The sequence below is a fragment of the Amaranthus tricolor genome, chromosome 15 (genome assembly GCF_026212465.1).
Source record: "Amaranthus tricolor cultivar Red isolate AtriRed21 chromosome 15, ASM2621246v1, whole genome shotgun sequence".
Taxonomy (NCBI): Eukaryota; Viridiplantae; Streptophyta; class Magnoliopsida; order Caryophyllales; family Amaranthaceae; genus Amaranthus; species Amaranthus tricolor.
In genome coordinates this window covers 689917-714053 of record NC_080061.1, presented here as the reverse complement: position 1 = coordinate 714053, position 24137 = coordinate 689917, and the positions used below count along the sequence as shown (strand labels likewise).

General features: G+C 34.3%; 3 protein-coding genes across 10 annotated transcripts; 2 read left to right on the top strand and 1 right to left on the bottom strand.

Moving 5' to 3' along the window:
• Positions 1 to 326: 326 nt before the first annotated feature.
• On the bottom strand, positions 327 to 9418 carry LOC130801355 (hydroxyproline O-galactosyltransferase HPGT1-like). 8 transcript variants are annotated; one of them, XR_009039571.1, is made up of 13 exons: positions 9085 to 9416; positions 8911 to 8974; positions 7757 to 7806; positions 7458 to 7648; positions 7309 to 7372; positions 7150 to 7222; positions 6720 to 6843; positions 6511 to 6598; positions 6377 to 6427; positions 3112 to 3183; positions 2906 to 3018; positions 2004 to 2148; positions 327 to 577 (listed from the first exon to the last, which is right to left on the bottom strand). XR_009039571.1 is itself a non-coding variant. In XM_057665198.1 (12 exons), the coding sequence occupies exons 2-12, from the start codon at positions 8961 to 8963 to the stop codon at positions 2126 to 2128; spliced, it is 897 nt and encodes a 298-aa protein (XP_057521181.1). In that variant the 5' UTR covers positions 8964 to 8974; positions 9085 to 9417; the 3' UTR covers positions 1738 to 2125. The 8 variants fall into 8 exon arrangements, 4 of the variants coding, with proteins under 4 accessions (XP_057521181.1, XP_057521180.1, XP_057521179.1 ...); XR_009039570.1 differs by lacking the exon at positions 327 to 577 and adding an exon at positions 1738 to 1929; XM_057665198.1 differs by lacking the exon at positions 327 to 577 and having other exon boundaries at positions 1738 to 2148; positions 8916 to 8974; positions 9085 to 9417.
• A 4865-nt stretch (positions 9419 to 14283) lies between these two features.
• On the top strand, positions 14284 to 18834 carry LOC130801190 (V-type proton ATPase subunit E-like). Its single transcript, XM_057664970.1, has 6 exons — positions 14284 to 14529; positions 14669 to 14769; positions 15652 to 15808; positions 16987 to 17177; positions 17435 to 17534; positions 18425 to 18834. The coding sequence occupies exons 1-6, from the start codon at positions 14428 to 14430 to the stop codon at positions 18461 to 18463; spliced, it is 690 nt and encodes a 229-aa protein (XP_057520953.1). The 5' UTR covers positions 14284 to 14427; the 3' UTR covers positions 18464 to 18834.
• A 1278-nt stretch (positions 18835 to 20112) lies between these two features.
• LOC130801189 (6-phosphogluconate dehydrogenase, decarboxylating 2, chloroplastic) lies at positions 20113 to 23172 on the top strand. The gene is made up of 2 exons (XM_057664969.1): positions 20113 to 21270; positions 22334 to 23172. The coding sequence occupies exons 1-2, from the start codon at positions 20390 to 20392 to the stop codon at positions 22941 to 22943; spliced, it is 1491 nt and encodes a 496-aa protein (XP_057520952.1). The 5' UTR covers positions 20113 to 20389; the 3' UTR covers positions 22944 to 23172.
• Positions 23173 to 24137: the final 965 nt, after the last annotated feature.

The following is a 24137-nucleotide window of genomic DNA, read 5'->3' as shown; positions in this document are numbered from 1 at the left end:
CCAAAAACATGAATTAACTTTTTTAATAAACAACTTAATCTTATTTTAGATAATACTTTAATGATTATACATCTCCTTTACTAAGATGAACATTAGTCATAACTCATGACCTAACTAAGGACATGTACAATATTATTATCATTTTCTTTTTTTTTCAGAGTCATAAAATATATACCGAATTAAAAATTAGCTAAATATATTGAAAACATGATAATTTTAAAAACTGATAACTAAAAAGTAAAAATCATTTTTCTGATTTTGAATATTTGGTTTTTACTTCATTTTAAAAAAAGTTGAAAACTAAAAACAAACAAGGATAATGAAAAAGCCTACCTAAGCTCTATTACAATTATAAGAATAAAAAAACTAATATATCCCCTAATTTGATGCAATACAAATTCAATATAAACAACAAATTCATAGGAATATTATTATTTTACTAACATAATAATGTCACATTCAATTGATTAATTCCATAAGTAAGATGTCACATTCAATTTGAATAAAATAATTAATGGTTCCTCTATCATCAGCCGGAATACAAGAACAACCTTCATTAGACACATCAACAACACGCCTACATGTTCCCAACAAAGTTGCAGTCACTGTTTCTACATACTCTTCAATAATAGGGAGCAATTCAACAACCTACCACCTTCCTTTTCAAAAAAAAAACAAAATAATAAAATCGCTACGGAAGGTGCAAATTTTGCACCATTCATCTCTGGCAGCTTATTTCTGCACATCAATTTTTTATTTCCGCTCTTCACGATACAAAGAACAAAAGATCAATTGGAGTGCGGAAATCAAGTTTTGATGCGCTAAAATCACCGCCTCTACCTCCTTTCTCATAAGTCATAAGGGTGAAATGCGCTAAAATCAAGTTTTGATCAACCATTTCCGAGATGGGACATCTATACTTTGGACTCCGAGACCCTCACAATCGTGTCATTCCGGTACGTTAATACCATGAAATAACCGACTCTCGCCTACGCTCTTATCTAGATTGGGATTAAGAAAGCAGATATACACAACCTTACCCTTATAATAATAATAAAGAGAAATATAACCCTTTTTCAAATGTATGGGAGGGTTACTTCCAAGACAAGGAGCAAAAGAAAATTGACTTCAAAGGAAACCATAATAGTAGAATAGCAAAGAAATGTTCAAGAAAATGTATCAGAAAGTTTGGTAACTGACTAATCAGCAATTGCTCACCACTAACCAGTCACCAGCCACCAGCCACAAACAACACAAATGCACCAAACTTGTACATTAGACTGAAAATGACCATGCAGCAAATAAGACAGAAGAAGAGTGATCTGCTAAGGGCCTAAAACTGGAATCATTTCTAACTTGACCTAAAAGGCAAAAGAATTAGGTACATATGCAATCATGACTCAGGACGGTAGTACCACTTGCAATCACAATTCTTATAATGTGATTCATGAACAGTTGAAAGAATGATGGTAATAACAATCAAGTATCAACACAAAGAAAAATTAGGCACAAAACTTTTTGTGCAGTTGGAAACCTAATTATAGAATCTAGAACTTCAAGTTTAAGGGTACAAACTGTATAACCATCTGGTAAGTGGTAACAGCTTTATCAGTTGACCAGATTTTTACAGTTTTCAGCAGAGATAAAGTAGTGTTGCAGGAAAAAACCTGAGCGCAAGTAATACTATAATCGGAAAGTATAATTAAATGGAATAAATGAACTATCAGTCTCGAACTCTGCACAAGTATGTACTTTGATTAAAATGAACCGTGAAAAATATTTCTTGGATGTTATTTGTGTGAACATCTACGTAAATGGTATACAGCAAGGGAATACCACTTCCCTTCATGTGAATAAACTTCTCAGCAGTTTGTATGTTATGAGGTGGGATGCGTTTCTTACTTGGTCTGCGGAAACCTATTCTAAGAACTAGAAACATCAAATATGAGGAAGTCGCTGTTGCACATCCCATATCCTTTTAGATAAAGACAGAATCAACTTACAATAGCAGAAGTGTGTCAAGGTGTCATTCTCAGCGTATAATGGCATGAGTGCTGAGGCAAAGAATGGTCTCCGTGAAAGTTATATTGTTAACTTGTAGATCAAAAACATCCAGCATGCTAAGTCATACAGTAGCACATACACCTCCTGAAACAACAGAATTTTGAATCAATCACACATTTCACTTCTTTAAACTGCAAAATCAGAACCTTCACTTCTGATGTATGTGCTCTCCAACAACATTGCGATGACTGTGATATAACCTGGTAAAATATGCATGCTCATGTAGCACAGGATACAGCCAGGATAATTAAAATTTAACAAAAAGAAAAAAAATTCTTATGTCTCTGGAAGATTAAATAGTAGGCACGTTCAAAGCATTTATTTGATCTTATTTTAGGTGTCCAGTATTTGAATTCTTGTGCATGGCACTGCATTTTCATCGGTTTCAAACAAATAGATAACAGTCTACTTCAAAACAAAATAGAAAAGTAACAAGCAACAAGCAACAAGAAGTTCATATGTGGACAGCGGAAAAGTAAGAATTCCAGCATCAAAGCTAAATTAGCAAAACAAATTTAAAATGGCACATGCATAGGAGGTGGGGTCTTCTATATAGCAAAGATGCCCAACCCCCTGAAAATTTTAGGGTCATTTTATAAAACTTAATATTGTCAAATTTTTACAATAAACTATGCAGTTTAGTGGTAAAGAGTTTAAGGTTTAAATAAGAGGTGTGGAGTTCAAAACTTGGTCCCCTAGTTTTTTTGATTGGATAATAACACTGGCACCCTCTTAACTTATAGTTCAAGATTCAATGGTGTTAGGAGGCATAAAAAGGGCGGAAAACCCAACTTCAACAATCCCTACTTTACTTGGATTATTCAGAATTTATAAGAGATACCTGACGATGAAGAAGAACAGCAAAGCTTCACTTCATTGATATGCTTCACATCAAGTCCAATAAACCAAGACCCTACACTAATATCATCGTGGGCATAGGATCGAAGGATAGATCTGCAAAATCAATTAAGGTGGGAACTTCATGAGTGTTTGATGCAGAAATCTGTATGTTGGAAGAAGACAAGGAGGCGAGCGGAGAAACTCAACCTGTTTATTGATACAAACTGAGCCAATTCCTGCGATATGATAAACATATCACCAGAAGCATGTCGAAAGTACCTACCATATGAAAATTAGTTCCTTTAGGCTACTTAAATCAAAGACAACCCCATCCCCCAACCCTTCAAAAAAAAAGTCAATGAAGAACACTGATTTTCCGAATAAACAGCTAACCAACAGTTTTGACGATCGCAAAAGAGGGAGCATATTAACTTGAGCAATGGTTCCATAGAACATTAAGAATCATGATATTGGAAATCACAGTTTCCACGTAAATAAATGCATGTAAGACACAACTCTGAATCTGTAATTTATCCTACTTGAGGTAAGCAGAAAAAATCAATAATGAAGAAGCAATCCAAAAACAAAGAATTTTAATTGTGCAGTTAAATTAAAATTCTTCACACTGAATTCCAATGACACGATTTATAAAAAAGAACATAGTGAATCCATCATGTTTGGTTACACATAAATAACTGAAAATTGCATGATAAGAGTGAACTATAATTCATCACTCCAGGATGTGAAGGCTTTTTTTACTTAAAATATAGTTATATCGCGTAAATGAAACCACTTTCCCAATAATGACAATAATGTTCAAACAGAGAGGCTAGGAACAAGTTTGAAGAAGTGAAGAGGCACAGCCGCATAGTTGCACGGCAGCACCCATATGTGCAAGTTGCAACAACATTCAACAGGCATATGAAGGCAACCTCCAGCCAGCTCTACTTTTTGTCTACTAGCATCATGGAGAGATCTAAGTTAAAACTAAAGACTTGGACTTTAGAGTTTGAAGTCAATCAACAGCTCACCTAAACTGCATGAAATTGCTTCGACTTAAACCTAAATCAAAAGTATTCCACAAAAAGCTCTAATTTAAAAGTCAAATAGATAACCAGTCTTATCATGTAATTAACAGCACCCATTTACCTCAAGTCGTCTCTAGAGCACTACATTGCTCTCTCTGCATTATTACTTTTTATCACCTTTTTAATACTTAATCTTCATTGATTGGTTTGCAGAATGATGCGCTGATCAAAGCTGAAAGCCAAGAGCATGTGAATGTGAAGTGAGACAGTCGAGCAAAACTTTCTGCTATCCTTTTTCTTTGATTGTGAGTCGGTTTGGTAAAGGCAACCATTCTTCCGTAAACAATGAGGCAGTAACAACTCACAAGAGCCTCCCCCTCCCTCCAACAAACCACAAAACCCTATACATGAATTGCATTGGAATTTTGAAGCTTAACATAATAAGACAATCAGACACCTTATAAAAATTTTGAAACCAAAAATTTTAAACAGATAGTTGTCCACTCAACAGGGCCCCAGAGACAAATTAGTGTCGCTTCTCTGATCAAAAGAGTTTCGCATTCCTCCTACCACTTTGAACTTCTCTTTGAGGTTGGACGAAAAAGCACTAAAACAAAACGACAATAAGAGATTGCAATTAATCCAATCATTTGCCAAGACCTTATAAAAAAATGTTTTGGGATAGACAACAGAGAAATACTTCAAAAGAAAATAATTTTCACTTCATATCCATCAGAAACCTCTTGCTATTAGCATGGAGATTGTTGCCTTACATGCAAACACTATCCACTATAAAAATTTGATGAATTCTATTAAGAAAACAGACAAAGGTTTAAATATGCTGATATATTCTAGATCTTTACTCATAGAAGCAAACGGTTTGACAAAAAATCTTGAGTAAAAAAAAAAGAGATTGGAGTTTGGACTGTTGCAGTAATAAATGTACAGTGCACACTTGTTTTGGGATTCAATCTGCATCTGCCCATATCAGATAACATTACGCAGCCTTGTTAAACTTCCAAAACAATGGGGAGGCCCGAGGTCATCTTAAGAGTATAGGAACTCCTAAATCTATGAAGATTTCTGCATTGAAACAGGTGTTTGAAAAAGTGGCGCGCCAAGGCTAACAGCCAAATGCTTTTTATGCCAAGAAAAACTTCACATTAAGGCATGGAAATGAGTACCTAAAGTGCAACTGAAGCTTTTTATTCTCCACAATCACCATCTACTTCTCAAACCCCTTACTTCAAAGTTTGGTTCCTCGCATCATGAGGCGCACACCTCATTCCTTGCACTTTGCAGCTAGGCACTAAGACCCAAGATTCTTTTCGTATAAAAAAAAGACAGTATGTGCAACAAACTTTTAAGTCAAAGAGCTTATGGCTTAATTTGTTCAACACGGAATTGTATCTACATTTTGGAATCACAAAGACTTTCGCCACACTGTATAACATTTACTGGCCAAAGATGCAGATAGATGTGTTGGATACATGACAACTGACACAAGGCTAAGAGTTTATTGATATTGAAGAGAACCTTTATATATAATTCCAACCTACTTTACATACAGTTATTAGTTTTTCCCTTTGACTTCTCTCTTCCCAAGGTCACCCTCTCTCTCTATCTTCTCATCACATGGATGATCTCCTTAGTACATACCATTGTTACCTGGAATAACTTTTAGTTTGGAACGGGGGACGAGAACAGAAAACGGAACGAGGAACGCAACCTAGATTGACTGGGGAACGATTGGTACAAGATACATTATGTATAAAAAATATATTTAAAAACTTAAATTAATTAAAAATGATTTTTTTTTCTTTACGAACTTGTCTTTAAGTGAATTTTTTTAGTGTTCTAGATTTCATCTTGTTTTTTCTTCCTTTCTTTGTTCTTTAATTTGTAAATGAAGGCTGGAATACCTTTTAAAAAAGGTCTTCTACTCCGAGACGTCACCTTGAGCGATTTGGCTCTCGTTTCGTGGTGATGGGACAGTTGTTACCGGATCGCAAACGTTGATACGTTCCACGTTCCATGTAACTATGATATATACCAACCCCAATGTTCCGCTCAATTAAGAACAGAGAAGATAAAGTACAAGTTACGACTATATCCTTGCATGAAATTTAATACATATTATGAACAAATCAAAGGAAGCCATCAATTGATTTTGCCAAACATAATTTCATAAATAACTAATACAGTGAGACTACTTACTGCCAGTCGTATCAACAAAATAATCAGCTCAACTACATGGATGGTCCTTGACTACACATCTAGAAATAATTTCCTATGTACCAAAAAGAAAAGGCTAACAAAAGACACCGCATTACAAGTGAGACTACTCCAAAATAAGTATACTCCCTTCACCCTTTCATCATATACTTTATAAAAGAGAATTGTGGAAAAAGGTAGAGGGTAAAAAGAAAAATAAATTTACTTACGATTTTCCATCGCCAAATTTCCACCAATCTGGTTCATACCATTGGTGACCCCTAGAATTCATCAATATTTAAGCATAGATGAAATAATAACATAAGATAAGTTCCCTATTTTCAAAAGTTAGGATTGCACTCACGGCTCAGAGAAAACCTCCCCGGACTTCATGCACCCCATATAGATACGAGGCTTATCCAAATTTGCAGAAAGAACAGCAGCAAGGACATCTGCATGACAAAAAAACATGCATAGTAGGGCTTGATTTCTCTTAAGAAAAAACAAGCGTGTGAGTTTGAATGTCCTTATAGCATCTTCCAATCCAGACAAGAATCAAATGGATACACATACCTATCTTAACATAAACATCATCATTGACCTTGACGTAAAACTCAGCCTCCCATGTTTCAGCAGCATAAGCAAAAAACAATTTTGTCTTTTTAGGATTCTCGTCCAGTGCTTCTACATGATCATCCTGAATAACCGGGGAACAATTTAACTATAATGGCATGCTGGCTACTATCTGTTAAACACGTACAAGTGAAGGGGTATACTAAAGGAAAGAAAAAAATGAAAGACAGAATTTCAAAACAGCATTGAATTATCCATCACATTGTAACATAAAAAAGAGCAATGGCCAATGAGCAGTCACACTTCAGTCAGCATCTAAACTGACAAACAAGATCCTACGAGAACTCAGCTCATAGTTGAAGTGTTGAAACAAGCTAAGTCTTCAAGTTAGACGAATTCTAGATAGGGAAATCGTAGATGTTCAACATACAAGGATAATGAAATCACCGGTCTGCCTGCTTTCAGCATCCACCTCTCTGTCCAAACTGTCCTCACGATTTGCACTGCAAGATAGATTATTATGGTTAAGTTTAAGGGAAAAAAAAAAAAGACCACAATCATATATTTTGCACACCATCTAAATGCAAACCTTCTTCCAATCACAAATCTTGGAACAATTCCCTTCTCAATCTCTAGCTTTTTCAATGCAGCTCCTGCACAGAACAAAGTAAGCCACTAGAAGGTTACACCTAACTTTAACAATAATACTTGTAAGTTATAAACAAAAACTCCTATTACCAGTTGGCATCCATGCCTTTCTGATTGCTTCTCTGTTCTTCCTCCGATTAAACTGCGTAGCAATTCCCATGACAGCTAAAAGCTTCTTTTTAACAGTATCCTCATTCACTCTAGAGAATTTTGAAATAAATCCTTCCTTTCTTGCAGCAGCAACCTCCATCTCAAGAGCTGATAATTTCTTTTTCTGCTCCCTGCACACGGATATACATTAACATCAAAAACAATGTAAATGTAGCCCAACAAATTCAGTGCCGGCACCCCCCCCCCCCCCCAACAGTTAGAAGGATTAGACAGCTTACCGACAAGCTATTATATTTAATGTATCATCAACAGATATAGCTGAATGCCCCTGAAAGTAAGAATGTGCAGTTAACTATCTTCCATAAGTACAAGGATTTTCCCAGTTCTTCCCGAACTATCAAAAGTGCCTCATAAAAGGTTTAACCTTTTTCCATTGTTGAAATGAGCAACAGTCAGTAAACATCAATGTCCAGTAATTCTATGCAAATTCTTCACAAGAATGATAAACATGGACATGTGGAAATGATCTTCTCATTCTCACCACCATCCCGAAGAAACGATTTCTTGACAGGTTGAAACCCTTTCAACTAAAGAAAATTACCATTCAAATCCTGGACCTACCTTATATCATGTAATCATCCTCAGTCCAAGTCTCTCTGATTCCCCTAACCAAAACTACTGTCATGACACAATCTGACCCGATTGAAGCAACCATTATGAGTTAAGACAATTAACAAGTTACATTCTATTGAACCTAATGGATGAAGTGCAAAGGATAGCTTTTAAATACTCAAAACTGTTACCTTTTCAAGTTTTGTGATCACACCCGAAATAAACACATGCCACATTCACAACTGACAAGAGTATAAGAAATAAGCAAACCATATTTTTATTCTCATCAAATCCTTAAACACACCTAAAAACTACTTTAAAATATGACTGGAGTCATAAGATGTTTCAAAGTTTTACGCTGGTTATCTACAGCAACCCTCCCCCTTCACCTGACTTCAAATTGACGACGAACACTGACCACTTCGGTCATTCCTCCAAATCCAAGTTTTTTTCTAAATGCCCATCCAATCTGTTAGGAGCATCGCATTGCACTTAAACCTTCGCATTTCACTATTCACCGTAATCAACTCACTCATAAAACTCATCCAACAATATATAGCTAAAAATGCACAGATAATAACATTCTAACACAACACCGCCACCAAAAAATTAACTTGACAACAAATTAGAAATTTACAGATTAAGATAGGAAAAAAATTAATATAGATGAAGAATCACATTGACTGATATATTAATTCACGTAGCAGCCCCAACTTTTGTTTTTCGCGTCAATATGTCAACTTGAAATTCACAGCATAATCTTATTGGAAAATTATCAAGCAAAATTGACAAATAAACACATAAGAAAATTTGATTATACCTTACCAATCTTCTTATCAAGTTCCTTAATAAGATAAACTCTATTCTCTGCATCTTGCCATAATCTACCAATCAAACGAATCAATTTACAATCAAAACCCCGCAAAAAGAAAAAATCATACAAAACTTACCACAATGTTTCAATTACAAGTTTACAACTAAAATTAGACATTACCGGCCAGCAACGTAGATGGAAGCCATACTAGCGAACATAGTAAGCATTAAAGCAGAAATTCGCGACCGAATCGGCGAACCTGCCAGCCGGTGATTCGATATTCGACTCTGCATTGCTGTTTCAATTCTAGGTTTTGGGGATTGATATGTGATATCAATCGACTTGAAAATTTCGGAGGTTTTGATGAACAGAGGATTTGATTCTGGTGAAATTGGAGAATTTTGTGAGAAAAGAAGAGTTTTTAAATTCGAAAAATTGGGGGTGACTTGAAAACTTCAGTTGCAAGCGACAACTTGTCTTGATTTTGAATTTGAGAGTGGGACTGTGGGAGTCATTACTCATTAATCATTATAGTCCATTTTCTTTTCGTACGTGCCCTATGTCCTTTCTATTGGGGCAGATAAGATAACAGAAATTCTAATTAATTATCGTGATTTGTAAATCACTATAAAAGATAAAAAAAATAATAGTAAAATAAATAAAATTAAAAAAATAAATTAAATTCACAAAACTCTCATTCTATTAAATCCCACAACATATAAATGATTTGTTAACTCTATAAATAACGACTTCCTCGTAACGTAACATTCAAATAACACACATTTTTTTAAGACGGTCTCTTTAGACCATCTCTTTTAAGATGTTCTAAAATTTTTGTTTTTAAAAATACATTTACATTTTGTACATACAGGGGCAAAATCAGATAAAAATAATTAAATTCTGAAAGCTGAAAATTAGATTGAGATATACATATTGCAGCAAAGGTGTATATATTTTCATGAATGAAAATTTTCATATTATTTACAGAAATGTCATACGAATATGTACACCTTCTAAAGTATGCATGTATACCTTTTAGAAAATGTCAAATTATATACAAAATTGCCACCGAATTATGTACATCATTTAAGCTTTTATGTACATCTATTTTCAGTTTTCACTAGTTTTATTGGTTTTAACATGATCTAAAACCTATAAACACATACTTTACATGCAATAAATACCTACTCTAAATACCATAAGCACCTACTAAAACTATTATAAACACAGACTTTATGGTAAGTGAAGTAAGTGTTTATGATATATGAAGTAGGTGTTTATGGAAAAGATAATCATCTACTTAACATATCATAAACACCTACTTCACAAAATCTCAAACAACTACTACACTTTCCATAAACTCATACTTCACATACAATAATTACTTCACATACCATAATTACTTACTACACATATTATAAATGCATGCAATATATGATATTATTTTTAAAATCTATTGTCATAGGAGGTTCTGAACATGTTCAACATATACGACCACACAGGGCCCCCGAAAAATTAGGGCCTCCTTGATATGATGCTTACGTAAAGTGAAACTATTTTTTAATAATTTAATGTTTAATGACTGATTTTCTACTGTTAATATTATTATTCAAATAAAAAAAATTAGTAGAGACAAGATTTTAACTCTCAATCTTTAATATAAAAACTATACTTTAAATCACAAGACTAAAACTTTTTTAAATTGTTAATAGAGTATTTACATTGTTTAATGATCCATGATTGAACCTCATTAAGCCAATTGGAAGATCCGCCTTTGCTAATGATGAAATATTTAGCAATATAAATGGGACAAAAGAAAATAGAAAAAAACATTGGCGTTTCAGCTAAGCGAACAAGACATTTCCTCTATTTCATTGAAACACCCTCTGATGATGACATTTTATGAAAAAAAATATTCATTAAGTAATAAATAGAAATATTTCCTCTATTTCAGCTAAGCAAACAAGACATTCTCTATTTATTCTTTTGTTGGTGTTTTTGAGTTGCTGGAAACTGTGCTACTCTCATTATGCAGCTGTTGGCTGTTACTATTGCTTATTGCTTATTCTTTGATGTTATGTTGTTCGATAATATAAGTTGCATAAAGTGGGTGTACCTCAAGGTAGTTATTGTAAACACTAAGGAGGTGTTTGGTATAAAGAGTGGAAAGGAAATGAAAAGGTTAGTCTTAAAGAAGGATAACGGTAATGATAAGGATTATTGTAATTAGTTGTTTGGTATAATTAGGTAAGGGAAACACATTGTTTCCCATTATTTTGCTATTTGCTTCTATAGTAATCAAAGTGATGAACAACAATTTACAACAAACAAAGTCAAACCTAAAAAATATAAAACAAAAATAAATTTTAATTTTCCACTACATTATTGGGTCTACTACGATTGAAAACTAGATTTAAAAAATATAAAATATATTATTTTAAATTATTCACATGGGCTGAAATTTGATTTTCATAAGTGCAGGTGATAAACACAACGTTATGATAGAAGTGTACCGAAGTTTCTGAATTTCGCATGATAGAAAGAGGGAAGAAAGGGAATTTGTTACCATTGTTAAATGAGAGGAAACAAAATGAGGTTATTTGTTACCCTTAAGTAACGGATTCGCTTAACCAAATTTGATACCAAACAAAAAGTAAGCTTATAAGTTAATTGAATCCCTTACCTACATAGAAAAAACCTTTACCAAACACCCCCTAAAATTAGTTCACTAAAAAGGTAGATAATAAACAGAACTAGATTCAATTTGGAGACTTGAATGGCTAGATCCATTCATCTTTAAAAAGCGGTATACAATGGGGGTGTTTGGTATGAACTTTTTAATACTAAGGGATTCAATTACCATTACTCCACATATTTGTTTGGTATGATATTAGGTTAACCCAATCCCTTTCTTGAAGGTAATGGATACCCTTACTTTGTTACCATCCATTTATGTCAAGTAACAAATTCCTTTTCTATGATCAATTAAGTGTTTCTCTTATATTTTCATACCAAACAACATATAACTACAACCCATACCCTTACCCTTACTCCTCTTTATCATTTTCCTTTCCATTACATTTTATATTTCCATACCAAACACCCCTAAAAGTGTTATAATTTATACAAAATGTTGTATGAGAAAGTTCTATTATAAGATATGTCTTATATATAAATTAATAACCTAAATTAATACAATCATTACAATAAGAGTTTGTTTTTGAGACCATCTCACTGTGGTCCCTCTAAGAATGCATGTGTTGAATTTGCTAAATTTGATTTAGTTCAATCGATGTTAACCACAACCACGAATGGACATAGCCCTAGACCCTAAGGTTTTATACTCGTCCTTAATTTAAGAGTCTGAATCTACCTATTTTTGGACCCTTAAGGGTTCAGGTCGAATTTGGGTTTATGATCTTAGGGTTCGAATTCGAGTTCAAGTCCACACTTTTGCAACTCATTGATCTTTTTTTTTTAAATTATATAAAAACTAATATAGAATGATTTGTCTATATTGTGTTAATAAAGAAAAAAAATTTCTTACTTTGGTGTTCTTTAAAAAAACTTTCTCAAAGTAGTGTTCATGTAGGTGAGGTTTGACACTAAGCTACGTTATTTTTGGTTTGGAACTCCCAAACCTCAATGTGAGCTAAAACAATTGTAGGAATCCTTTTTTTGAGGGATTTAAGAGTTTTTAACAGTATCTTTAATTTGCAATGAAAAAGGTAAAATCACTTCACTTGATATTCTTATATCTAGCCAGAGGCTTGGATTGATTTAAGTAAACTAACAGTGAAACCTAAAGAAGAAAAGCTATAATGAACATTTGGATATAATATTATTGTTTGATGTTGATTTATTTATAAAAAAAATGTGTTCATAATAATTTTAACTATGTTTCGTCAATTCAAAATAATTCTTACATTCAGCTAACCCATTTAATTAAATGATATTTTTAGACATATCTAAAAGAGAAAGCTAACTTTTAATTCTTTGTTACGATCGTGTATCTATATTATTGTATCATAATTGATTTTATGTATCACATGTTATATGATATTTATACCAATTATTTTGTCGGTCTCATTTTTAGGTTTGATGTTTCCAAATCAAATAAAATTGGTTAAATTTCTTTTCTCTATAAAAACTATTTTAGAAAATAATTTTTTAGTGAGGACTAGATAATCTATTGTTTTCTTTTCTAATTCTACTTGAACCTACTATTCTTTTGATTCACAATAAGTTTTGAAGACTCCAAACCAATATTAAAATAGCTTAGTAACATAAATACCATTTTAAAAAATATTTTTAAGTGAGCACCATTGTAGAAATATTTTTCTTTTTCTACTCCATTTTGTTTCTTTATCCTCTTATCGTGGTTTTATATTATCTATCTTTTATTTTTTATTTTTATTTTTATGCTATTTTATGTAGATGTAGTATTTTTCTGCTAGCAGGTGTTCTATTGAGACAACGTTGCCACTCATATTCTCTTAGGCAGGGATTCTTCTGTTTGGGGGTAAAATCGACTGCTTTCATCTAGTTCTCCTTGTGAAGGGAGTACAAGTATGGATTGTTCAACCTTTCCCTCTCCTAGACCTTGCTCTCGAGCTTGATATTGGGCATGATGATGATGATATTCATAGTATGTGTATTTATTTGTTTGATATAAACTTTGTCAATTTATGTCATTTGAAATGTGATTGTCGTATATGTACTTTAAAAATTGAAAAACTTAATGTATATTTTCTTTTATAATTTGAATGTTGGAAAATTTTATATATTTAATCTTTCAATCAGTAGAGTACTACAAAATCATTGTTAATTGAGAATGTTAAAATAATTTTGTTTGAAATGACGAATATTCCATAATCTATTTTTTATAGTTTGGTTAAGAAAAAAAAGTTCCAGATTCAAACCTTAAATCCACGTTTGAGTTTAAATTTTTCAGACTCTATATCTAACTCCGATAAAAAAAAATAGTGTTTGAATCTAAATTTAGCTATCTAAAACCGAAGGCTTACCCATCCCTAACCAGAAAATTTAAAATGAATAAGCTAAATTATTAAAAAAAATCATAGAATAAGATTGAAATCAACTTTTTTTCAAAATAAGCACCTACTTCCCAAACCTGAGGTATGAGTCTGTTTGCACTTACTAACTGCGAATAAAGGATTTGATTCAAAAAAAGCCAAAAAAAACTGTTCGCATCTACCAACTGCAAACAAAGCTATTGACTTTCTTTTTTTACAAAATCAATTATTTTACTAATTGCGAACAACTTGGTCGAAACTTCGGAATTTCCCTTAATTTTAACTAATCTCCGCTATACAGTAATAAACCTCCCGTGAATTACCTTTTCCACCTGCCAGCTCACGTTTTCCTTCCCATATTTCAAAACCTCCCAACATTATTCAGTCATCGACCAGTTGAAACGACAGAAGAAAAAACTGATCTCCAACTTCCTCTTACTCTCACCCAATCAAGCTTAGAGTGAGAAAATCTTCTACAGATCCGAAGATGAATGATACCGATGTTCAAAAGCAGATCCAACAGATGGTTAGATTCATCCGTCAAGAAGCGGAAGAGAAAGCTAATGAGATCTCTGTTGCTGCTGAAGAAGTAATTCTTTCTTTTTGATAAGTATAATTGAAAATTTGTTTGAAATTTTCGAAATTCGTTCTTAGGAGTTTGATTTTGTATCGGATTTGCGATTTTGTGAAATGATTGGATTGGAATTGATTGATTTTGATTGTTGTAGGAGTTTAATATTGAGAAGCTGCAGTTAGTTGAGGCGGAGAAGAAGAAGATTAGACAGGAGTATGAGCGTAAGGAGAAGCAAGTTGAAATTCGTAGAAAAATGTAATTTCTTTGCTTTTCTAAAAAATTTTTTTTCTTGAATGTGATTGAATGTTTTTTTTTTTTTTTTTTTTTTTTTTCTCTTGATTCTTGCTGTTATTTTGATCGTGCTATTGTTGGACTTAGATTTCACTATGTGATCGAATACATTGACTATGACGCTAAGTATGTGATTGAAATCATTGACTATAAGAATGCCATCAAAAAATTGCTTATAATGCTAAGTATGTGATCAAATTATTGACTATGGTTCCTTAGTATGTGATTGAAATCATTGACAATGATGCCTAGTATGCAGCCAGAAACATTGTATGTGATGCTACATGTGATTGTAATCATTAACTATGATGCTAAGTATGCGACTAAAAGCATTTTATGTGATCCTAAATATGTTATCCTATTGAATTTTTGGTCGTATTTTACTGTTAGATGCTATTGAGACATCATAAACATAGTAATTATTGATCATCATTTCCTGAAAGTTTTTTTTTTCTCTTAGTGCCCAAGTACGCTTCCCTCCATCGCAAAGTCATTGCCTGTTTCCAAAATTGTAACCTTCAACATTGGTTGTTGTGAGTATTTTTCTTGATTAGAAGATTCTTATTTAGAATGATGCCACCAGCTTTCCTTTCTCTACAATGGCTTGGAAATTAAGAAGTGAATGGAAAGAGAGAAAGTTAGATAAAATATATGTTTTACAAGATCTATGTAATTATTTTAGTGCATCCCTAGATAAAAACATGTTTGATACTCTCCTATTGATTTCCTTGTGAAGGGGTATTGTATTGCAGTCTGCTTGACTTGATTAAACTTAGTGGAGTGCTGTTATCTGGGGTAACATCTAGTCCTGAATAATAATGCACTTACTATTCGCATATTTGGCAGAGAATACTCCATGCAGCTCAATGCATCTCGGATCAAGGTTCTTCAAGCTCAAGATGACTTGGTTAATGCCATGAAAGAAGAAGCTTCCAAAAAACTGTTGGACATCAGTGGTCACCATCATCATTACAAGCATCTTTTGAAAGATCTCATTGTTCAGGTTTATAATAGTGGATATCATGTGTATTTTGCCTATCAAGCTGTGCATTATTGACTGGGATTGAATAAATCATCATCTTTTATGAGCTTCTTTGATATATATATATATATATATATATATATATGTATATGTATATATATATATATATATATATATATATATATATATATATATATATATATATATATATATATATATATATATAAAAGGAAAATATTGAATATACTTTTTGTTCCCTGGAAAGTGTTATGAAGTGAGGATGGATTGATGGCAACTAGGAGGAGAGGAGGTGAGTGAGATTATCTCTTTTTTTATTCGGTCCAGTCGTACCCACTGAAAAGTTTTATATCCACTACTCTCCAGCGAATCTACGTTTAGGTACAATTTGAAAACCTTATCCACCGCACTATCCAAGGTACAAATTGAAAACCTTACCCATGACACTATCCAAAGTACAATTGAAAACCTTACCCTCCACACTATCCAATCAGTTATCCACGTGATCTCCTCTAGAGCCACCTGCGATCCCTAATATACCTTTAAAGCTTTCTGGTTGCTTGTGTAATAAAAAAACACTCATGATTATATTGCCAAGCTAAATTATAATATATAATCTCGAGTTTCTGATTCCTTCTAGCAGTTTCTATTTTAGAAGTGAAGATGCTGCTTTTCTAAGTTGATAGTGATTATTGTATATTAGAATGATTGGAATTGGTAGATGGAATGTTAAGGTAGGGCAGGTTAGATGTGGGGTAAACTTTAAATCTACTATGTACCCGCTATTTACAGTGTATGACCTTTGAATAGTGACCAGACCGCTTCCCATCACCATTTAATTGGGTCTTAAGATGCTATTTTCACCCAAAATATGTCCACATATCATCCATAGTCTGAGGCTACTGGGTAAGCTATTGAAGGCTGGTGCCCAGTAGTAGTGAACTTATGAACAACTATGTACTGTGATGCCTTTTGATTTTTTTCCCAATTATATTGTGGATATTTTCCTTTCAGTTGGGTGATATTAGCTTTATTGAAAGATTATTTCATAGTTGTAACTTGTAAGCCATATTCACATTTTGAACTTTTAAAACGAATAAATGTGGTTGTCAAAAAAATGAATGTATGTGGGATTGAGATTGCTATGCTCCTATCAAAACATTTATATTTCTTGTTGACAGAGCTTGCTTAGATTGAAAGAACCTGGTGTGTTGTTGCGCTGCCGTGAGGATGATGTGCACCTGGTGGAGCATGCTATCCATTCAGCTAAAGAAGAATATGCAGAGAAAGCCAATGTGCATTCTCCTGAGATAATCATTGACAGTGTCCATCTCCCGCCAGCTCCTCATCACCATTCCCATGGTCTTTCTTGGTAATTTACTGTTTATCTTTGAAAGGATAACATTGGTTTGCTTGTTTAAGATGTTCATCTTGACTGTGAAAGTCGGTCGACAGCCTTACTGAGGCTTGTTGCTTATTTGTCAGTGAAGGATCCGTTTTTTGAGGAAACATTCTTCTAAGTAGTTTAATCATAGAGTTTTTTAAGAACTCATGTAGAATATATTGATTTCTTTTGCTTCTTGTAGATCCGTTGCACAAGTTTTGTAATTGTATTGCATTTTTTTTTAGTGCTGGAGGTGTTGTTCTGGCTTCTCGAGATGGCAAAATTGTGTGTGAGAACACTCTTGACGCAAGATTGGATGTCGCATTCAGGAAGAAGCTTCCTCAGGTGATTTATTTGCACTATTTTCTTTTTATATGTTATAGAATCTTCCTCATACTTCATTAGAACAGTTTGACAGCTTAACATTGTCTATTTCTTGTTATGGATCTGATCCATTCATGGAACGACTTGAGAATAAAATGCTGGAAAGAAGCTTGTTTGTGGGTAGGCCGTAGGCAATTGTGGCTTTTTTGGGGGAGTTGTCAAGGCGAAATCACGTGTTAGATGAATAGATCATGCCTATGTTACTTTTAAAAGCTAACTTATGCCGTCTGCTGCCAACTATTTTGGGAGCTCCTTACTTGTGTCGGGTATAGATGTGGGTACATATGAACATGTCAAAGTATTGGGTGTGAACTAATTTTTGAAAACATGTGTCTGGTTAAAAATTAGTTTTAGGAAGTGTCCATACATACCCCATGGAGACTGCTTACACATACTTGTGGTGACATGAGAAGGATCTAAGCAACATAGGTACATACAAATGGAGAGTGTTTACACATACTTGGGGTGACATGAGAAGGATCTAAGCAACATAGGTTGCTTAATATTCTGAAAATTTGAGGTCACAAAACAGGTTCAAATTGGGTTTTAGTTTGAGTCAAATTTGGTCGAGTCCTTCTGTTAAGGCTTGGGTCAAGACTTAAGACGGCTCAATTTGGGTCTTTTGTAGCTCTGTCAACTGGTTTGTATGGAAATAAGATTACTTTTGGTCATATGATCATATCACTTTTCAGATCAGGTGTGCGGAGGTTGACTCAAAATGATCTAGTTTTGGATGGCCATTGTGTTTCTTTTGAGTTACCAGGAGGTTCTTTTGAGTTACCAGGAGTGAAATTGATGATTTTTTTGTTCAATATTCCTCATTGTTCATCTATATGTTTTTCATATTGCAGATCCGCAAGCAGCTATTTGAATTCGCTGCTGCATGCTGAGCATTGATTGAGAGAAACTCAAATGTCCCTTGGTTACTCAGGCTGTTAAGATTTTTCAGATGGTCATGGACTTCATTCGACAATGTGTTCACTTCTTAAGAGTAATTCAAATTCTATTTATCATTCGAGCAACAGTGATTAGTAAGTACATGAGTGTTATATGTATTGTCGATATTGAACCTGATGTATTGAATTTGCTTATATTTGTTTATGGATCAAGTCAGTATAATAAAGGACAGCTTCGGATGCAGAGCTGCTTTCCTTCATTTGCTTGTGTAAGTTTTGGATAGTTTTAAGCAATGAACGGAAACATTGAACATTGAATTGCTTAACAATAGGCTATTTTTCATAGTGTTTTCAACTTATTCCCTTGTTTTGTTTTCTTTTTCTTCGAGGTTTGTGCATTCATAGTGTTTTTTTTAGTTAAAGGGTAAGCTGAGGCAGATTAAGAATATTATGGGTATAGAACCCATGATCTTTCACGAATGAGTGATACTTGCTCTTCAACTGAAATATGATCCGATCCTCTATAATATTGGTGTTTACTAAGCAGAAGGCGAAAAGGCCAAAATGCAAGTTGTGCATTGCATACAAATATACAATTATGCATGTGATACTGTGGTCTGCGGTGCATCATCGATGAACCTACCCATTTTTCAGTGGCCAAATTGTATTTTGCATTCTAATCAGTAATCAGTCAATTGACTCTTGGTTTAGGCCACGGCCACCTCTTAACCTCTATAACGCACTTAGTAATTGATGCTTATAATTATAATTAACAAATTGGACCCACGCTAATGGAGTTGTTTATCTTGTCTTGAACAATACAATTTGAATTTGAGCCTCATACAACCAATTTAAATTTAATTAGACGTACACAATAATTTGAAATATAGGCTAAAAAAAAAAAATTTGAACTCTAAATTTAAGATTACATCTAATTACAAACTATTAGTATTATAAATCGATCTCTAAATGTGGATAAATAAATTTAACAACCAGTCTCCTGAGAGACGCTGCTTAAACCCAATCCTACTCTTACTCTGTATTTGTGATAAAACTAACACAAATTCATTATCTATCATCATATCATATCGATGATATGTTTATTTTATCTATTAATTTATCGGCTTAACTCTTATGCTCCAGATCTAGTTTTAGGGTTTATTAGAGTTAGGTTAAATCACTTAGGAGAGAAATGACGAAGAGAGAGAGGAAATTAAGGATGAAGTCGAAGAGGAGAAAGAGGAAAACTAAGAATGAGGATGAAGAAGATGAAGGATGAAGATGATGATGTTCATCTTCAAACATAAACAATAAACATAGAAAGATGAAGAAAAATATGAAGGCGCGATTTTAGGTTTATGGTTAAACAGAGAGTGAGAAAAGGGGGTGGAATTTATGAAAAAGGGAGGGAAAAGTTAGTCTTTTAATTATGTTGGGAAGGATTAATTAGTATAGATAAGTTAAGTGGAGGTATTTTGGTATTATCACAATCAAACTCAGATTTCATCTACAAAAATAACACGTGCTCAAAGTAAGATCAAATCGAATAATAGAACTATCCTTTATCATCACAAAATCAAAAACAAATAAAAAAAATCAAGTTTTATCTCGGTTAAAGAGCAAATACTATTATTTTTTGTTTTTAGATGAAATAGAAAAAACATATAAAGTGTTAGATATTTTATTTGATATTTTTCGCCATCTTCAAACAATCAAACCTTCCTCCAACTTTCACACAAGAATAGTTGTTGACTTTTAGGCGTTAGGCGTATAACACTCTTGGAAGGTCACTGTCCTTTCACTCCCTTGACGAGTCCCTCTACTTTCTCTCTCCTTACCTCCATTTCTATATCATCCCTTCTTCTTCCTCTCACCAACCTCCCCGAAACCCCTCCCAATTTTCTCTCTCCTCCTTCATCAATGGCGGCCTCGATTACTCCGTCTCAAATCGGCCTTGCTGGTCTAGCTGTTATGGGTCAAAATCTCGCCTTAAACATTGCTGAGAAAGGCTTCCCTATCTCCGTCTACAATCGCACTGCTTCCAAAACCGACGAAACCCTAAATCGCGCAAAAACTGAAGGCGATCTTCCTCTTTTCGGCCATTATACTCCTCAAGATTTCGTCCTTTCAATTCAACGCCCTAGATCTATAATCATCCTTGTTAAAGCTGGTACTCCTGTTGATCAAACTATTCAATCTCTCTCATCTTTTATGGAGCCTGGTGATACGATTATCGATGGCGGAAATGAATGGTACCAGAACACAGAACGACGAATTTCGGATGCGCATGCAAAGAATTTATTATACTTAGGTATGGGAGTTTCTGGTGGCGAAGATGGTGCTCGGTATGGACCGTCATTGATGCCCGGAGGTGATGTTGAAGCGTATAATAACGTGGAGCGAATTTTAAAGAAAGTTGCGGCACAAGTTGACGATGGACCCTGTGTTACTTACATAGGTGAAGGTGGTTCAGGGAATTTTGTGAAAATGGTGCATAATGGGATTGAGTATGGTGATATGCAGTTGATTTCAGAAGCGTATGACGTGTTGAAGAATGTTGGGGGATTGAGTAATGAGGAATTAGGGAGGATTTTTGATGAGTGGAATAGTAGTGAGCTTGAGAGTTTTTTGGTTGAGATTACTGCGGATATTTTTAAGGTGAAAGATGAACTTGCTGATGGTGAATTGGTTGATAAGATTTTGGATAAGACTGGTATGAAGGGTACTGGGAAATGGACTGTTCAACAAGCTGCAGAACTTTCTGTTGCTGCTCCTACTATTGCTGCTTCCTTGGATTGCAGGTAAAACAAGTTTGTTGTTAATGTTTATCATTGCTAATTGTGGATATTATCAATCGCCTCTGCAGTGACGAATCCAGTATACGCTTCGCCTCTCCAAGTAGGCTGAACTTACTCGTCTGCCTTTCTGCAGCTTTATATGTTGCACACTTTGATATTGATAGGGCTCTTAATTAAATTACCAGGGCAATCGCCTAGGCATGAACTTTTAAAAGCTAAGAAAAAATGTGATTGGGGTTTAATCAGTTTAGAGGAGCTTAAGGATCCCAAATGCTTTATAAAGCCAACAACTTTTTGTTATTCTAAATATGTTTATGGATTTTTGGATGATATATTTCTGAAGGAGTTGGTTTGGAATTGGGATGATATTTTTTTGCTTTATTGGATATGGAAAGTTGTTTAACTAGTCTTTGTACGAATTTGATCTTAGGAACTGAATGTGGGCTGATATGGATGATTGTTTGACTAGCATTTGTCCGACTTTGATCATAGAAATTGAATATGGGATGATATAGATGGTTGTGTAAATAGTATTTGTCTTAGCTTTGATCGTACAAATATAATTTGGGATGATGGTTTGTTTTATATGTGCGGAAAAGAAAATAAGATCGGATTTGTATTTGTGAATCTGATGGTTTGTGTGGATAGGATTAGTGGCTTGCTTTAGGTTTTTAACCGTTTCTGAGTATTGACAATACTTGAGATTGACAAGGAATGCCTTTTAAAGGTAGTAATATCTTCTATAAATAGGTTGTGAATTTTTTGATGATACTTTGGGTTGTATGTATGTGTCTGATACTGTTATTAGTGAAATGTGAATCCAAAACAAAAACTGAGTACTTATTTGAATGAAATTGATGAGAGGGTCTTTGTTTTTAAGCATGTGTAATTTGAATGGTTTTGGATAATAGTGTATTTGATATGTGTGGGAACAAGATGGCATTATATGATTGTACAGAATGAAATGGGTTGTGCGTCCGAGCAACTTTTTAATATTGTTAGTAATGTTGGATATTTTGGAGGAATTACTTTATGCTTACTGATGTGGTATTTCATCACTTTGCAGGTACTTAAGTGGGTTGAAGGAGGAGAGAGAAAGTGCGGCTAAGGTGTTAGAGGCTGCCGGGATGAAGGAGGAGGTTAGTGCAGTTCGTGGTGGGGTTGACAAGAAGAGGTTGATTGATGATGTGAGGCAAGCTTTGTATGCTTCAAAGATTTGTAGTTATGCTCAAGGGATGAATTTGTTGAGAGCAAAGAGTACAGAGAAGGGTTGGGGTTTAAACTTAGGGGAGTTGGCTAGGATTTGGAAAGGTGGGTGTATCATTAGGGCAGTTTTCTTGGACAGGATTAAGCAGGCATATCAGAGGAACCCTAACTTAGCAAGTTTGGTTGTTGATCCTGAGTTTGCTAAAGAGATGGTACAGAGGCAAGCAGCATGGAGAAGAGTAGTGGGTTTGGCAATTTCTGCTGGGATAAGCACACCTGGAATGTGTGCCAGTCTTGCTTATTTTGATACCTATAGGCGTGGCCGACTTCCAGCTAATCTTGTTCAAGCTCAGAGAGACTACTTCGGCGCTCATACCTATGAGAGGGTTGATCGCCCTGGTTCATACCACACAGAGTGGTCGAAGCTTGCACGTAAGAGTAACCCTGGTGTTGCTGCTTCTCTTCACTGAGCTACACATCTGTTTTGTACTGTTTTCTTATCTTGTATTTCTGTTCCAATTGAAAATGGGATTTTGTGCCTCCAATGATGATCCCTTTTGTAGGCATAGGAATTATTGAAGTATTTGTTTTTGCTCTTTAGATTTGATAGTTGGAACTTAAATTAATAAGAGCGTGTCTATTGAAATCAATATGAGCAAGCGTGTGTTTTCTTTTCTTCAATTGAACACCTTATTTATACTTCTTTTGCTAACTGTCTCATTTTACTTTGTTGATTTCTCTCTAAGTGTTTGTAATCGTAGTCTCGTTGTAACGTTAATGCTAACATTCAGGACAGAAGAAATGCTAGAGGGATGATTGCTGAGATCAACGTATCTCCAATTCTTCACATCAATCCCACTAGCTGTCTCAGGCATGTTTCTTGGTATCGTCATTGAATATGTTCTATACTGGCCGCTTCTGATCCTGAGCCGTCTCATACATTTTTATTAATGTCGAATATGTTTAATGCTGGTCATTTCTAATCTGGAAGCCAGATTCTGTCTGATTCTTATGCTTCTGTCGCCTTAGTAAACCCGGACAAAGCCAGCTAAAAGTGGGCTGGGAGCGCATGATAACTCGAACGAACTCATCATAGATTCATAGTGCTGATGTTTTGAAGAATTCTGCTTGCTGTATTGTAAATCAATGTCGATAAGGAGCTTATCAAGTTTCAACCATGAGACCACTGAAAACTGTTGTCTGAACTGTGGTTGAGCAAGGTAAGAAATTTCTAGTGTGGTGCGCACGAACAATCCTTTGATCATCATGTGAGCTCGAGTTGCTATTTCTACATGATTTTGATCCTCGTCTATCCCCTCCCAGTTAAAAATTTCCTTCATGATATTGTTATGCTATCAGTCAGGCTAAATGGAGACACTCGGATACAGGAAGCTTATATTTACAGTACACTTTGTTGATTATGATGTATAGATCCCTGTATTGTTCATTGCTGCTGATTATACTCATACTGCGAGTGCGACCAGTGGTGGAAGATTGCATCGCCCCCAAATTTAGCATGGAAGAAAGGTAGAATTTGCACCCTTAACTGGGAAATCGGTTTATGGTTTGTTATTATGATCAAAGTAGCATGAAAGAAAGGAAGAATGTGCAACAAACAGCAGCTGATTGATGTGACTTATTTGAGCAGTGACTTTGAAAACACT